The sequence below is a fragment of the Colletes latitarsis genome, chromosome 8 (genome assembly GCF_051014445.1).
Source record: "Colletes latitarsis isolate SP2378_abdomen chromosome 8, iyColLati1, whole genome shotgun sequence".
Lineage (NCBI taxonomy): Eukaryota > Metazoa > Arthropoda > Insecta > Hymenoptera > Colletidae > Colletes > Colletes latitarsis.
The window spans coordinates 23,891,544-23,908,861 of NC_135141.1; the positions used below are offsets into that span (position 1 = coordinate 23,891,544).

The 17,318-nt window shown below is 40.9% G+C and overlaps 1 protein-coding gene across 1 annotated transcript in view; it reads left to right on the forward strand.

Annotated features, from left to right (window-relative positions):
* Window positions 1-2,381: 2,381 nt before the first annotated feature.
* Window positions 2,382-17,318, forward strand: part of LOC143344422 (uncharacterized) — a 30,683-nt gene continuing 15,746 nt past the window's right edge. The window contains exons 1-6 of the mRNA XM_076770466.1: window positions 2,382-2,405; window positions 8,523-8,726; window positions 9,087-9,176; window positions 9,443-9,628; window positions 9,699-9,737; window positions 16,174-16,365. Of these exons, the coding sequence (XP_076626581.1) occupies window positions 9,484-9,628; window positions 9,699-9,737; window positions 16,174-16,365 (376 nt within the window). The 5' untranslated portion in view covers window positions 2,382-2,405; window positions 8,523-8,726; window positions 9,087-9,176; window positions 9,443-9,483. The remainder of the gene's footprint in view (window positions 2,406-8,522; window positions 8,727-9,086; window positions 9,177-9,442; window positions 9,629-9,698; window positions 9,738-16,173; window positions 16,366-17,318) is intronic.

The following is a 17,318-nucleotide window of genomic DNA, read 5'->3' on the forward strand; positions in this document are numbered from 1 at the left end:
AGAATCTCCCATTAAAATTTTTCCCAGGGTTGGTCGAACACCCTGTATACTACAGAATATTGTTTCAGTGAAATTTTCAGTAAAACTAATTTACCTATCTCGTTGGTTTAATTTTTGTTCCCGAATCGAGAAAGATTTCCAGTTTGCCTGTTCGACGATTCGCGTAATTTCGAATCCATGGTTTTTAATCAACGAAGAACAGGGCCGATCGACGGGAAACGGCGTCTATTCCGTCGAGACGGCGACGAAACCACGTCGCGAAGGTCCTCGCGAGGATCTCGAGTTTTTAATTAAAACATGGCGTCCGAAGAAACCCGATCGGGCCGGATTATTAATCGGATACGATCACGCGATATTTCCTCGCGATACGTCCGCCTGGCCAGCACGAATTTATCGTCGCGGCCCGGCTGATTTATCAGCCGGAATCCGATTTATCAGCGCGTCGCAGCCGCGCGAGAGATCCTCGCGATTCCAGGAGTCAGATTGGTCAATCTCGTCCACCGTGACGGGTCCCTTTTTCCCCCCTATTGGTCCCTACGCCCTTCCAGAAACCGATCGATCCTATTTTTACCCGTGAATCGAGCGAATTCGACGTCGGTTTAATTTCCGGTCAGCGACTTCTTCGATCCCGACGCTCGAATCCCCAGACTTCCGGCAATTGTCCGAATCGAAGCACGAGAACGCGACCCTCGTGCTCGTTTCTTTATAAACAATAGATGGTTTAATGGTTCTCCACGAGTCGATCAAGGATTTTAACTCTTTCGACCCTTCTTTTCTGGAAAACCTTATAAATAGGAAATAGGTACGTATTCCGTTGGTAAATATTAGTATCTTTAATTTACTATTTTCATTAGTATCGATAAGAAATTTTCTTTTTAAATATCGACGTAGGGGGGATTGCTGGAATATACGTAAGAGGTAGAGACCCGTGTAAAAAGATAAAAAAGGAGAAATATGTATCGCGCTACTAAAACATCGCATCATCGTAAGATTACTTTGTTATGCAAATGAGGTAAAGGTTTCGACAAAGAGGAAGCGGTCTCCTCAAACTTAATGCAATAAAGGTTTGCCATTGGGTTTACCAATATCCTGTTCTTTGACAGCGTTCTTCAAAGAGTCACGGTCTATAGAGGGTCCTCTCGAGGAAAGAAAGCAGCTTTCCTCGAGGACAAAACGCCTACTTTCCCGAAGAAAGGGACACCTTTTACAAGAAAATACTACCCTTTTTGTCGACGACGAAGAGAGAATCTTTAGGTAACCTCTCGAAATATTTTCTGCCGCGTTAAAGCGCTCGGTTCAAGGCAGAGCACGACCGAGGAACGGTTACCTGGACGGAGCTTTCATTAACGCAGGCCGGCTAAGAAAGAAACAGGAAGTATAAAACTATCCATTCATTGTACTAATCGATTGCTATTACATCGTAATGGCCTGCTACTTAAGACTGAAGCACGGTTATCCGTTCAATCGTAATGACTGCCGTATATTCTCACCATAAATTCTCGCACGAGACCGCAAGTAGATGGTTAGAAATATTGGATATCCTCGGCGTTCTGGTCGAATATGTTGGTCGCTCGAGGACCATACTATCATCGCGTCGATCACCTACTCCCATTATAGTGTCACATTCGATGAACGTTATTTTGCACTATTCCTAATATCAATTAGTAGCTAATATACATCAAGATTTTTAAGACTCGGGACCCTCAAGAGTTCCGAGCTTCGAATCGTTTCAAACTCAAGATTTCACCAATTTATCAAGCGTAGAACGCGACTCCAAAGGTGGGGGTCACCGATCTCGGTGGAGCAGGCGACCTTGAGCGGCCAAAACCTTTGGCCTGCACCTCGCGGGCCGCCCACGCTCGCGTGCGTGTAACGTTACGTTATTCGTTGTGTTGTTTCGCGGAGAAGGGGGGCAAAGAAGAGTCGTAGAAGGAGAAAGGTTGAACGAAACAGGAAATGCGAAGACGGTGAGGGTGGGAGAAAGGGTTAGGAGAAGGAGAGTGGTTCGAGAGTGGTTTGAAAGTGGGAGGCGAGGGCAGAGTTCGGTCCATTCATGCGACTATTGCGTGGATCGCGATACCGGGCAGTGGCTCTCAATGGCAATGAGCACGACTCACGGTTAGCCTCCCTTGTCTTTCTAATTGGCAAGACGCGCGAGCGGCGTCGAGGCTTTTGTCGCTCGGTTCTGGGGGTTGCGGGTTTCATTGGAAGTTGAAATTCACGGGCTAGCGAGCCGCTATTCACCACGGGGGTGGATTCTCCCTTTGCAAGGAAGATGGTGCGTCAATTGGCGCGATCGACTGGCGGTCGGGGAAGTTGTTCACGAAGATCGCCGTCGATGGGATTGGGGGGACGTTGTATGATCGATAGGACGTCCGAGGCTGCGGTTTCTTCTTTGGTCGTCGGTGAGTACCGTCGTGTTAGACGTCTATGAAATTGTGATTTAGAGTTTGGGTCTCGAGAGAGCCTCGAGGAATATCAAATTCCTTTTTTAGGGACGAAAGTAAGCGGACAGGTGGAAATAGCTATCGATGGAAATTTTTTTATTAATCTCCGTCCACTTGAAAGTCGCGATGTTTTATAAATTCTTAAAATTTTTAATAACTTCACGGTGGTTAGGAACGCCGTGGAATAATAAATACACCTTTGAATCACGTAGTGTATCTGCTCCTCCAGGAAGGATAATATTGTAATTTAGGGATAACGTCTCGCGCAGCTTCAAAGTGTTCTACGAGGTCAGAGTAGACGTCGTTCCTGAAGGATATCGACCCCATTCTTCGGGAAGTATAAAATTGTAATTTGGGGGTTACGTCCTCTGCCACTTGGAAAGCGTTCCAGGAGGTCAAAGTAGACGAGACTCTCGGAGGATATCAAACCCGTACTTCGGGAAACTGTTTTTGGGAGCGTTAATCTTTCGTGGTCTCTGACGTAGTTGCTAATGATCCTGACAAACTCGAACTTGGACGGTCACCGGGAGCACGTAATCTCGAAATCGAATCGACGGAGGACTCCGGGGCATCGTTTTCGTCGTTTTTAAACTCAATTTGTCGGATATTCGCACGTTTTCAATTTAACATCGCGAGCAAACAATGAGTGGCCAACTCCATAGGAGAACAATGCGCGGAAATTCGGTAGTTTCATCGATCGGGGTACATTATGCAATAACGAACAATAATTAACTGCCTTATTCATGGGGTGTAATATGCTTTGGGTCAGTGGTGCGCAACCCGCTCGATGTTTTGCCTCTTCGAACACGCTCGACGATTTGTTTCACTCGCGTTAACGACCACGATGATGCCTCGAACGATTCTCTAACAAAGTTTCCGTCGAACACGCTTCCTCTCTTTCCTCGAGATTAAAATCTTCTTCGCGAGATCGCCCCTGCCTCCACCCTTCTGCCATTATCCGGTTTTGCGCCATTAGCTACTACGGCTTACTGCGCGTACGAGTGTCTTTGGCCAACAATGGAGTACCTTTTCCACCGTGGCACTCGCGTTACCTCCGACTAATGGCAGCCTAATTCTCCAGCGTTGTGTCAACCTGGTGTTCGTGCTCCGGGACATCAAGCACGCAAGAAGTACTCCCGAGGACCTATTTTTCGACGTTAATTCGGCGGTACGAGCTCGTTTGCTTTGATACTTAGCGTCGTTAGCATTTTTTCTTTAAACATTGTACTCTGCAGGAAATAATTAGTAGAATTCGAAGGATCGTTCGATAAGGTTTACGTCGTGTTAGTTATTTATAAATAGTTGGAGAATTTGCAGTTTTCTATTTAAGAGGTAATGCGTGGTCTTAGTAGATTAGGTCGGCGATAGTCAGACGAGGAACGTCTGTCCTCTGACGAAGTATTTTCTGATTTTAACTAGACGTTCTTCGTTTACACAGGGTTTCGAAACAAATGGTAGAACGCGGTAATAAATTTGGTAATTTATCGCTTTTGGAAGGTAAAGCGCTCGGAGCTTTGCTTTGATTTATTTCACGATGATTTACGATACAATTTTTCGTTATCTCTTATTAAGCGCGACATAATTTCAGTTTGTCGATCGAAGATTGTTAAAAAATCTGAACTTTCCGGGGTTTCGAGCGTAACTGTCTAAAACCAAAATATCTACGCTCGAATCTTTGATTCCATTCTATCCGAAGATGTATTTTTGAAATGTGGTTAATTTTAATATTTTCCAACATGCAGGTCCACTTGTAAGTTATTTACACTGCCTAATTTAATCTGAATCCATATAAATTTAATGCAAACACAAATGTTTAATTTCCCTTGCTGTTTATATATTAATAATTAATTACATTTCATTAACGTTATAGATATTACCGAATTGGGTTGGAAATTAGTCGACAAGTTATTCAAGCTTAATATTATTTAGTTTGTCCATTTTTCGTGGAAAATTGGACGGGATAAGAACGCGTTTTCGGGTTCGAATTCTTTCGACGAGGTGGAAGTTCGACTAGCGAAACGCTAAAGGCTATATGCCTTAACGCATGGAACAGTTTGCTCTGCATTATAATACTAAATGTTTCATTACTCTGTACCGCGTATTTAGCATCAAACCGAAAGTTTCCTTATTCTATATACACAGCTAACTCGCTTTATGCTTCTCCCTCTTCTTCCACCATCATTACTCCACACTTCGCGTTACTTTACACAGTCTACCCGGTAATCCCATCTCCATAAACACACGAGCAGTTTCGCCAGTCGCATAAACACTTATTTCTCGTTTTCTCGACCTTTAAACCTTAACGTTCGCGAACCGTCCAGCGTTTATGTTGATTTAATAATTTTTTCTCCGCTGCGGAATGTCCCGTTCAAGGGACGAATCCACCCTTGTAACTTATTTGGTGCCATTTCGAAAAAAAATCTTTTTTTAAAAAAAAAACATGGAATACGCGTTTATTTTTTGTACGAATATAATCCTTTGCCGGATAAAAATCCCACATCGAGCCTATGAATAACTTACATCCATATAATATTCCATTGTTCAAATTTGGTTTCTACTCGTTAAAAATAACATGCACGCCATGTTTCGAAATTTCTATAGACTACCTCGAAAAAATAGTTTGCAAAAAATAGTCTGAACACCGAATGGTACATTCAAAAGGGAGTAGAGTGGGTGGTGGGAAATAAGTCGTTCGTTTCCTGTTTCTCGAGCGAACGGAACTTCCAACTTGAATTGTCTCGCGCGAAAAGTGATTCTTAACTCTTGGTTTTTGGAACTGTTGAATTTCGCGCTCCTTCCGGGCAACGTTTTCGCCGCCACCGAGCCGTGGTACGAGGGAACCGAGGGAAAAACAAAGAGACGAGGAAAAACACCGGGGCGAGGAACAGACGGCCGCCAGTTGGTTTCGTTCGAGTTTTCCAGCCGTAGTCGAGCCTCTTTTCTTCTCTTTTCTGCCTCCTGACGCCCCGGGTTCGCCTTTGTGGCTAAGTAGCGCGAGTAACTCCTTTCAGGCGTTTTGCTTTACCCGGTACCTTTCCTCTGGATGACCCCAAACCCAAAGCAGATCGTTCCATGGTGCTCTACTGAACTCTTACCGAACTATTTTCTATCATTCTGGCCTACAAAAAAATTCTGTTCGCTCGATAAAATATTTATCTGCCCTTCTCGAAGATCAAATAAATTTTACATAGTTATTTGCATTCTAGTTAGTACATTACTTTGAGTTACTCTATAAAGGTTCGCCTTTGTGGCTAAGTAGCGCGAGTAACTCCTTTCAGGCGTTTTGCTTTTCCTCTGAATTACTCCAAACACAAAGCAGATCGCTCCATGGTGCTCTACTGGATTCTTACCGAATTATTTTCTATCGTTTCTGGCCTATAAATAAATTCTATTCGCTCGATAAAATATTTATCTGTTCTTCTCGAAGATAAAATAAATTTTACGGTATTAGCGAATGCACGAAATTTGTCAGAGTTATTTACACTATAGTTTACTTTGAATAGCTCTATAAAATTTCCCATTGGTTGTCTAATGAGGACACGGCCTTATTATTATTCCGACAGGCCGATGTGGAACACCGAGTTTCAATGACCCGATGATCCCTGGAAGCGTAAATATACGAGGGATCCGTGGTCTGCGGTAACGAGCAGAAAATCTGTCTAGGAAGCGACGAGGAAGCCGCGATTATTAACAATCCGGTTAGTCGTTAATTAGCGTCCGCTAAACTTTCGCCGTACGCTCGATTTACGTAATCAACGGGACCGACATTGCGAGCGGTGATCCGATCTGTTATTGGATCACGCGACATACGAGCTGGAAAATTTGCGAAATTCCATCCTCTCTATTTCCCTGCATTTTTCATTCTATGCGACGCGGGGGTGAAACTTCACCCATGGAACCTTTTACGTGTGTGACGTCGCCTCCCATGCTCGCCACCAGAGGGATCACGCTCTCACAAGCGCTCGACCGACCTCTCGATTATTATACAGGATGTTCGGCCAAGCCTGGGGAAAATTTTAATGAGAGATTCTAGAGCCCAAAATAAGACGAAAATCAAGAATACCAATTTGTTGATGGAGGCTTCGTTAAAAAGTTATTAACATTTAAAGTTCCGCCTGGACTGAATTTTTTTCTCGAAAATGCGCAAGATTTCGGGGGTATGTCTATTCACCAAAAATGATTGTAATTGACCCCCACAACCGAAAATAATTTTTCCAGAACGATTTGAAATTTTTTTTTCGTCGAAAAGCACCTAATTAGATTTTCGGTAAAGAATTTTTTTTCTCGAAAGTGCGTAGGATTTCGGGGATATGTGTAATGACCAAGAATGATTGTAATTGACCCACGCAACCGAAAATAATTTTTCCAGAACGATTTGAAATTTTTTTTTTCCGTCGAAAAATTTTCACACCTCGAATTTTTTTCTAGAAAGTGGATAGGATTTCGGGGGTACGTCTATTCACTAAAAATGATTATAATTGACCCCTGCAACCGAAAATAATTTTTCCAGAACGATTTGAAATTTTTGAATTTAATTGTTAACTTTTTAACGAAGCCTCCATCAACAAGTTGGTATTCTTCATTTTTGTCTTATTTTGGTCTCTAGAATCTCCCATTAAAATTTTTCCCAGGGGTGGCCGAACACCCTGTATATTGTGTACTGTTAAATTTTGAGAGATAAATGTCAAGTATTGTGGATTGTCGAATATTTTTTGTATAGCTCTCGCGGTAATTACCGAAACGTTACTTTCTTAACTGGCGTAGATGAAATCTCAAAAACTATACGTTCGATTGCTTTGAAGTTTTTACACGTTGTTCCACATACTAACAGTTCTCGCCCGTACCAAAATCAAATTGTTATAATGAGTTTATCATATCTCTTTATTATAAAGTTGCAAAAGAAACGACGAAATTTTGCAATTTTTATTTTAAGCTTTCACCATTTTGTCAATTTGCAACATAAATTAATTACTTTGGTACGGGCCATAACTGTAAACCTATCGAATAAAAATCTGTTTGATTTTTTTGATTTAGTCAACCTTGAGAGCTGCAAAAATTAATAAAAAAATTATCTTGTATTCCCAAAGGATACCTTAGTAAATTGCAAAAACGAATCATAACGTCAGATGTAACATTTCCTTAAAACACGATTAAGAAAAATGGTTCAATTTTCTATCATTCGCACGAGACTCCCCCCTTAAAAATAGAAATAACACGGAGATTCGATGATAAAGCGTAATTCATCTTTTTTTACAATGTTCGTGGGGGTCCCTTGACAGGAATTTTTCGCGTAAATTGCACGAACATTAACGAGGATTCTCGCTGGAGGCTTGAAAATCGATTTAAGCACGGGGATGGCGCGGGATTAAATACAATAGAATCAGTGCGGAACAAGTTGTAATAGAGCTGTACACGGCGGGACAACGCGATCGCGAAATAACATCTAATTCGCGATGTCCCCCTTGGATATTTTCCAGAGAGGATATCAACAATTTTTCCACTCGAAACGACGATGTTTCCCGTTTCGATGCACCGAACGGCGATAAAGCTACTCCGTTGGGCATATTTTTTCGCGTTTCGAGGAGAAATTCCGGTAGAACGATCTTCTTAACTCACACAGAAAGTTTGATATTCTTAAGTGGACTATCAACTGAATTATTTTAACAAACTGGTAAATGGAAATCAACTTTAAAGCATTTAAAAAATAGTATACATAAATTTTCAAATAATTATATTTACATACTAAATAATTATCCACTTAAGTGTTCAGTAATCGATATTTCGCGTATTCCATGGGGTCCAAATAAAGCTTTAGTTTTATTTACCTGAAACTATTAATTTCTTTTCGAGGAATCAGCCTACAATCTTGGTCCTCCCCTCAGGGAGTGTCTCAACATTTACTATTCCCAATGATCTTTTCATTTCGTTTCTTTACGATTCTTCTTCCCACGTATCCATCGTTTTATGACTCCATTACATTTTACTTTCGTTGAATAAATGCATAAAGAAATGCTTCGTTCCCTATGTATTATAAGATAGAGTTTCGGTCTGACAGGAGGGGACATTTTGTTGCAGGATGCAGGTACGAGGGTCGCAGGTACCAGGAGGGCACGTCGGTGGTCACGTCTGAGCCTTGTCTGCAGTGCAGGTGCATCGAAGGTGCGCTCAGATGCCGTCTTCGGGTTTGTCCACGATTACCCAGCCCTCCGCCCTCGGGTTGTCGCGCTCGTCCACCGGGGGAGAACGTCTGCTGCGCGGAATTGGTTTGCGGCGAGACACGTTAGTATCATTTAGGGAAATCCAATCGAAAGAATATCGAGAGAAAATACTGGCCACGGTAATAAATTTGCCCTTAAGAAACACTAGTCGTTTGCCTCGAATATAGGAAAGTTTGCTAAACGTGCATTTGGCAAGCCCTTCCTTGCGATTCTGTTTACAGCCAGACTTTAAATAATTTATCGTTTATACGTAAAGCGTACGTACAGAGAAAACAAATATAAATCGAAAGTGCAAAGAGGCGAATCGCGTAGCTAGAATGCTGTAACGAAATCTAATTTCAGTAAGATTTAACGTCAATACTGATTAACGTAAAGAAACACCGACGAAGACAGAGGGGTTGAAAGCTCGTGGAATTTGCAGGGGACTCCGTGAATATTTTACGAAGATCGAACGTTCGTGTAGAGCAGGAAGAGACGTACGAGGAGGATTATCAGAATTCTCACTTTCAAGGTAACGATTAGTGGCAGTGAACGTGTCAAAGCATTTCAAAAATAATGAATTAACAATTGCATGAATTTTCAAATAATTACATTGATATACATTAAACAATTATTGGTTTAAACCCGTGGATAATAATCCACTTAAGGGTTAACGAAGTATTTAGTGATTTTTAAGAACGAAAGATTAGATGCAGTTTTCTTAAAGTTGTATATTTATTAGGATCTAGCAAGGGTTTAAGGTCAGGTGCTGGATTGAACCGGTGTTTTGATGATCAGGTTGCCTGCACGAGGGGGTGAGATACGGTCCAGGTTCAGCGATGATGGGCTCGCGCAGATGCGAGTACTGCTACTGCATCTCCGGTGCAAGAAGATGCATCAGACCGAAGTGCCTGTTGCCCCTGCCAGGATGCACTCCGCTGTACGCGCCGCACTCATGCTGCCCGGTTGCCTACAATTGCACCCGTGAGTGTTCTTCCTGTCAGCCTCGCGAGTTCGCGAAATAACTCATTCTGGTCTTTTCTTTTTCTTAAAGATCTCCACTCCTCCACCCTGGCGCCGGTCGTGGGAAACGGTGAGTTCAAACACTCTTCTTCGCGCGACGCTTCGTGTTTTGATTTTTATTCGTAAGATATCCGTCTCTCTTATGTTAACCAAGTTTTTAATTTTCATCGAATAGAAGATAAAACTCTCTTGAATACGAATTTCGTTTCAAATTGATACCTTAGTTAGTTCTAGAGAAAACAATTATTTAAGAAAAAGAACTGGCTAGTAATTATGCAAACACCCTGTATACAAATTTAAATTCATTTTAAACGTAACGTTTCTTTCCATTCCTACCATGATCGGTCAAATGACCAGTCTTTATTTTTCTCTTTTACGAAGCAACGTAATTATTGCATTGTATGTATAGAAAGTTGTGTTTTGATTTTTATTCGTAAAAAAATTTTTTAATTTTCATTGGATAGAAGATAAAACGCCCTTGCAAACGAATTTTGTTTCCAGTCTATACCGTAGTTAATTCCGAAGAAAACAATTATTTACGAAAAAATACTGGCTAGTAATTTCGCAAACATCCTGTATTTAAATTCATTTTCAATTAAATAAACAATTTATAGTCCAGTTTTATCCCACATCAGTCGTATGATCAAGAGGAAGTACTTAAACTACTTTGGGTATGTAGCGTCAAAGTAAATGTAAAAATAAACATAGAAGATAGCAAAAATTATAGTAGGTGATATGATCGTTAGGTAGAGGATGAAATGCCCTTTAAAATGAGCGTTTGTACGAGTCGATAGCTTTATTAGTTCCGGAGATATCGCAATTTTAATTTCAAGTCGATGCGGTGGCTAGTTACGGAGATACGACGGTCCGAGGAGTTTGTTTACGTTCATTGATATCAATGAACTCGCGCGCGTAACCATAGTAAACAGTGCGTAGTAAATTCTTGGAAATACTACTACTTCCTGGTCACGTGACTGTCTCGACTCACGCGCGACAAGGAGGTACGACGCGACGCGTCAGACGGAGACAGAGATAGTCAAATTAAGAAAAATACCCTTTTACATAAATTACGATATCTCGAAAACGGAAAGTCGGATCGACAAAAACCAAAAGCCGTTTTAAAGGGGAGGCCTTGCCGCTCCTAACAATACCTTAATAATTAATAAAACACTAGTAGTTTCGGAACTACACGCGTCTAAACTTTTAGTATTTTTAATGCGTGTTAATAGCCTTTTCTAAGGCGGAGAGCGGAATTTTAAAAATTATCTTTTACATAAATTGCGATATCTCGAAAACGGAAAGTCCGATCGACAAAAACCAAAAGCCGTTTTAAAGGGGAGGCCTTGCCGCTCCTAACAATACCTTAATAATTAATAAAACACTAGTAGTTTCGGAACTACACGCGTCTAAACTTTTAGTATTTTTAATGCGTGTTAATAGCCTTTTCTAAGGCGGGGAGCGGAATTTTAAAAATTATCTTTTACATAAATTGCGATATCTCGAAAACGAAAAGTCCGATCGACAGAAATCAAAAGCCGTTTTAAAGGGGAGGCCTTGCCGCTTCTAACAATGCCTTAATATTTAATAAAACAGTAGTTGTTTCGGAACTGCACGTGTCTAAAGTTTAACTATTTTTAATACACATTGTTAGTCTGTTCTAAGACAGTGGAAAATGAAGATTCTCTCCTTTCGTCTATGATATACACATATTTCCTAAAATATTTCCTAAAACCAAATTTTGTTCAAATATGAATCATACAACCGGTCAAACAACCGGTCGTGGTAGGTTTAGCGTTAACGTGGAAATCCACTAACATATCGTACGATTAATAAAGTTTTCCAATGGTAAAGTTGTTGGTAAATCGACACGAACGATAGGGTTAAGCTCGCCGGATCGCGCATTATCCCCGGGATCCTTAACAAAATGAAACTTTCGATCTATTTCGACATCGCGTTCCGGCGTTTGTCTTCGCTAAGAGTTTAATCACCGGCTGCCACGGCAGCAGTCACGTCGACGCTGTCGTCTGGGAAAAGCCTCTCTCAAACAGCGACCCCCGTCCAGGGAAAGTTGCAACGAAAAGTTTCCCGGCGCGATAAAAAGGAAAGTTTGCGGCCCCCTCGTTCTCGTCCACGGTCGCCGCATCGCTTTGGAAGAAGCCGCTGGTCGAGTTTAAATTTAAGCTCGGCTTACGAGGAAAAATCGCCGCGCGGGACGAAATCAGGCGGAGACCCTGTACCGCGAATTTTAATCCTCTTAAGTCGTAACAGCCTCTCATCCGCGAGCATCTCTAATTATCGTCGCGAAAGATCCTTTTAAGAATCCCCTCCGGTCGTTTCTCCGCGAGAAGGGACAAACTTCCCACCCCTTTTTCCGGAATACGCCGCGCGCGCGCGCGTCGGAAAGTTGGAGGGAAACGTTTAGCGCAATAAAACACGGTTACTGTCGGCGTTACTTTATCCCGTGACACTTGCTTCAGAAAGATTTCTACCGTCGTTTCTCAGCTCGTTCACTTAACGCCCAGTTTCATTCAATTTTACGACGCGGCGGCCCTTTCCCGGGCAAACTGGAAATCACGTTTCCAGGTAAATCTGACGGGTGAAGAGACGCCCGGCGCGCGAGCGTCGCTTTTTCCATTTCCCGCCTGCTCCCCCACCCTCCGTCCCCGCGCAGACGTTGTCGCGAAATTTTTTATTTTTTAATTTTCTGTTCGCTCGCGATGAAAATCGAACGTTTTTTTAAAACGCTGCACGGGACCCCGTACATGATTTAATTTACGTCACGTCCAGCGGCGGATCGGGCACGCGAAAACAACGAAAAATTTCATATAAATATTTCCTACGTTAAATAACTCTCCATTCGTTTTTCCATACTTCGACCCGTGGAAAATAGGTTTCGAAAGCACTCGCTACTTTTGTTTTCCTCGTCGTCTGTTTCTACTGGCCGAGTTCTCTCGACAGCCTAGCTCAGACGTTGCTGGTTGCTGTCGGTTTAACGGCCAGTTTCGCGCGACTGCTTAAAACTTTAAACCAACCTCTGAACCCTCGTTTCCCTCCATTATGCGAGCGCTCATGGCGATTACAGAACCATTCCCCAACGTACGCATTTTAGAAAGAATAAGTACACAGAGTGTTTTGTAGTTTATTTTATCGGGCGTAATATTTTTCTAGCTTTTAAATTTTGTATTTTTCTGATGATTCGAGGTTATCCAGGGCCACTGAGGGGTAGTTACGGAGAAATATGTATCGTTTCTGGCGAAGAACCCTCGGTGACCTTGGAATTGCTAGCTAAAAATCGTACGACAGCCCCGTTGTTTCGTCTCGAATCAGAAAACAACGCGTGCCCCCGTCGAACGTCGCCATAACATCGTAATAACGCCCTCGGGAGACGTTTTCGCGATAGAACTTCGTCCTGGAACGGATCATCGGGACCGATATTGGGTTCGTTCGGTTTTCAACCCTGCCCACCCTCGAAAGAGGGTGAAAGGAGATTGGCTCTCGGCGCTTTATGAAGTGCTGTATCACCTTCGACCGAATGGATTCTAAAGATTATCCTTCCTTTCTCCCTTCGAAGGCACCCGTCTCCTTTCGCTTCTCCCTGGATTCGGTTCGGTTTGAAAGTTTAATTGCCGGATTTGCCAACTTTTCTGGAATAACTATGTGCGATAGTTCTCTTTTACTTTTCCAACCTTTTTTATATTCCATTGCTTTGTTCGAGGATGTTTTATTTGAAACGCCTTTAGAGGCTGGGAAAATTTATTATAAATAAATACAGTTGCAACGTAGAATGTAACTGTAATCTGATTACGATCTAATTACACGACAATCAGTTTTTACAGGATTTATTCACGACAATTATTGCACAGTAACGATAATTACTGTGGGATTAATCGTATATGAATCAATGCATTTGGAGGCTGAGAAAATTTATTATAAATAAATACAGTCGCAATGTGGAATGTAACTGTAATCTGATTACGATCTAATTACACGATAATCAGGTTTTACAGGATTTATTCACGACAATTATTGCACAGTAACGATAATTACTATGTATATACTTGTATTTGGATCGACGCATTTGGAGGCTAGGAAAATTTATTATAAATAAATACAGTTGCAACGTAGAATGTAACTGTAATCTGATTACGATCTAATTACACGACAATCAGTTTTTACAGGATTTATTCAAGATAATTATTGCACAGTAAAGATAATTACCTATTTGGACCAATGCATTTGGAGGCTGGAAAAATTTATTATAAATGAATACAGTCACAGCGTGGAATGTAACTGTAGTCTGATTACGATCTAATTACACGACAATCAGTTTTTACAGGATTTATTCACGACAATTATTGCACAGTAAGGATAATTACTGTGCGATTAATCGTATATGAATCAACGCATTTGGAGGCTAGGAAAATTTATTATAAATAAATATAGTTGCAACGTAGAATGTAACTGTAATCTGATTACGATCTAATTACAGGATAATCAGTTTCTACAGGATTTATTCACGACAATTATTGCACAGTAACGATAATTACTGTGGAATTAATTGTATTTGGATCAATGCATTTGGAGGTTGGGAAAATTTATTATAAATGAATACAGTTGCAGCGTGGAATGTAACTGTAATCTGATTACGATCTAATTACACGATAATCAGTTTCTACGGGATTTATTTACAATTATTGCACAGTAACGATAATTACTGTGCGATTAATCGTATCATGGTGAAGATATCGCCTCAGATATTACGAGTACGGAGACTCGAGACCATGATTTAAGAACCCGATCTAAGGGATTCTAAATTTTACCGATAACAAGTCGAATTTAATTCGAAAGACTTTATCGGGGCATTTTCTATCAGACACCTTGAACCATTCGTTTCTTTTTATCGGTTTCTTTTTTTTTTAAAGAGTGCCCCTGAAAATATATCCTGTGAATTTTATATCGACGTATGAGAAATTGTCGAACTTATAATACTTGGAGGAGAACACCGCGCGAACAGAAAAGCATGATATAAATCTGGCGCTCTTAAAACTTCGAAAGCGTTTTTCTCAGAACCATTCTTCTCGGGACTCTGTCGACGCGATATCTTGGGAATCGACGATCGATTTTAAATTTCGAGTCCATGCGGAGTGGATGTTCCCGGCGTCAAACCTAAGCGGACATCTTTGAAACCATATTTTTCTCTCAGCCACGCTCCTTTCCGACCCGATCTCAAAAATTATATTTCCATCGACGGTAGACCATCGATTTGTTCGCGAATACTTTTTATTTTACTAACGAAAACAAACTATTTGTATCTTGAAACATTAAAGAACATACAGGGTGTTCGGCCATCCCTGGGAAAAATTTTAATGGGAGATTCTAGAGGCCAAAATAAGACGAAAATCAAGAATACTAATTTCTTGATGGAGGCTTTGTTAAGAAGTTATTAACGTTTAAAGTTTCACCCCTACTGAATTTTTTTCGAGAAAGTGGGTAGGATTTCGGGGGTAGGTCTGTTCACCCAAAATTATTGTAATTAACTCCTGTAACTGAAAATAATTTTTTCAGAACGATTTGAAATATTTTAATTTCGTCGAAAAATTTCACAACTTGTCGAATTTTTTTCTCGAAAGTGGGTAAGATTTCGAGGGTATGTGTAGTAACCAAAAATGATTGCAATTGACACCCACAATCGAAAATAATTTTTCCAGAACGATTTGAAATTTTTTTTTTCGTTGAAAAATTTAGGCAGCTACCCCCGTCGATTTTTCTTAAAAATTCGTTTTTCATTTTTAATTACTTTGGTTGACACTGTACGGAAAAGTTGTTTAATACTTTTTTGTATATATATATGAGTTCTACTTCCATACTAAATTTCAATGCAATCCATCAACTATTGTAGAAGTTATGGCCGTTTGAAAATTGGATGAGATTTATTGTGTTTTTGTTACTTTACGTGGTCAAGGAACAACTTTTTCAACATTGTTAGAATTGCTACATATTCTACACTAAAATACGCGTCATTTGCCTTTTTGAACATTAAAATCGTCCAATCCGTTCAGGAGTTATGACGTTTTAAAGATACACACGAAATTTTGGAGTGACATTTCTGGCCTGAAATTATATTTTCGGTAAGGAATTTTTTTCTCGAAAATGGTTAGGATTTCGAGGGTATATCTATTGACCTAAAATGATTATAATTAACCCCCGCAACCAAAAATAATTTTCTCAGAATGATTTGACATTTTTTAATTTAATATTTTAATAACTTTTTAATGAAGCCTCAGTCAGCAAATTGATATTCTTGATTATCGTCTTATTTTGGCCTCTAGAATCTTCCATTAAAATTTTTCCCAGGGGTGCTCGAACACCCTGTATGTGGAAAGTGGCGAAAAGTTTCGTCGAACCCTTACGTCGTAAAAAAATGATCAAATATCGCTTCCCGTTTTTATCATTTTACACGAGTCTTCACCCTTGAATATGGAATTTTTTTTTTGTTGTCTCTACAGGGTGTCGTGTGGGTTCGCGAGTGTACGAGGAGGGTGAGATGGTGAGGGACATCGAGTGGAAGGCTGCTTGCGACAATTGCTTTTGCGCGATGGGCGCGGTACGTTGCGTTCCGTTGGCCTGCGCGCCACCTCTTCAAGGCTGCAGCCCCATCGTACGCGATGGACACTGCTGTCCATCCACCTACAACTGCAGTGAGTCGCAATAATCTATGCACCAGGGTTGCCGCGATTTCGCCCCGCCCGAAAGGCCCACCCCGGATTGTGTTTCGCGTTCCCCCTCGGCGTCAATTTCTATCAGGGCAAGAAAAAAAATGTACAAAATGTTCAAAATCTATTTTTCGACCGTTTAAAATTCGTTGGTGGGAATTTTAAAATCGTCGTCCACTCGGAAAAGTGAAATTCGAACGGTTCGACGAGCGGTCGTATTCCGCGGGAGCACAATGTTGATAAAAAGAGCCGCGCTGTCGACACGTATGTATCTGGAAGTACTCCATTTTCGTTGATTCGTTCAACGGGTGGGGGGTAGCGTTTTATTCGATCCGGTAGCAGCTCGAGATTGGATACATCGCGACTAACGAATGAAAATAATTCAGCGAGCCGTGATATGTTTGTCGTAAAAGTAAAAAACGAATATTCGCTTTTAAGGGGGAAAACGCGTTCGATGGTTTGACACGGGCCAAAACGGTTTCTCTCCAGTCGTTGCATAGAATAAAACTTAGTCAAAAATATCTTGCCTCGATATGCGCTAAACTCCCCTAATTAGACGCGGAATCCTTGACGTAAAAACAAAATTACAGGCACGTGATTTTTCGCAGAAGTCAAAAATTACTTCAGTCGACCCATTTATTAAGATATATACAGGGTGGTCCACGTAATTTGTGCAGCTCTACCACCGATTCTCCGTCGTTTCAACCCTTAAGTGGACTCTCAATCTTCATGGAATTATTTTACCAAATTGGTAAATGGAAATCAAATTCAAATAATTACATTTACGTTTAATCCACTTAAGGGTTAACTCGACTTTTCCCCATTCTTTTTTATTTACTATCACTATTACATATACAGGGTGGTCCACGTAACTTGTGCAGCTCTGTAACTTCCAAAATATGCGTTGCACGAAAAAATTTTTTGTACAAAAATTGCAT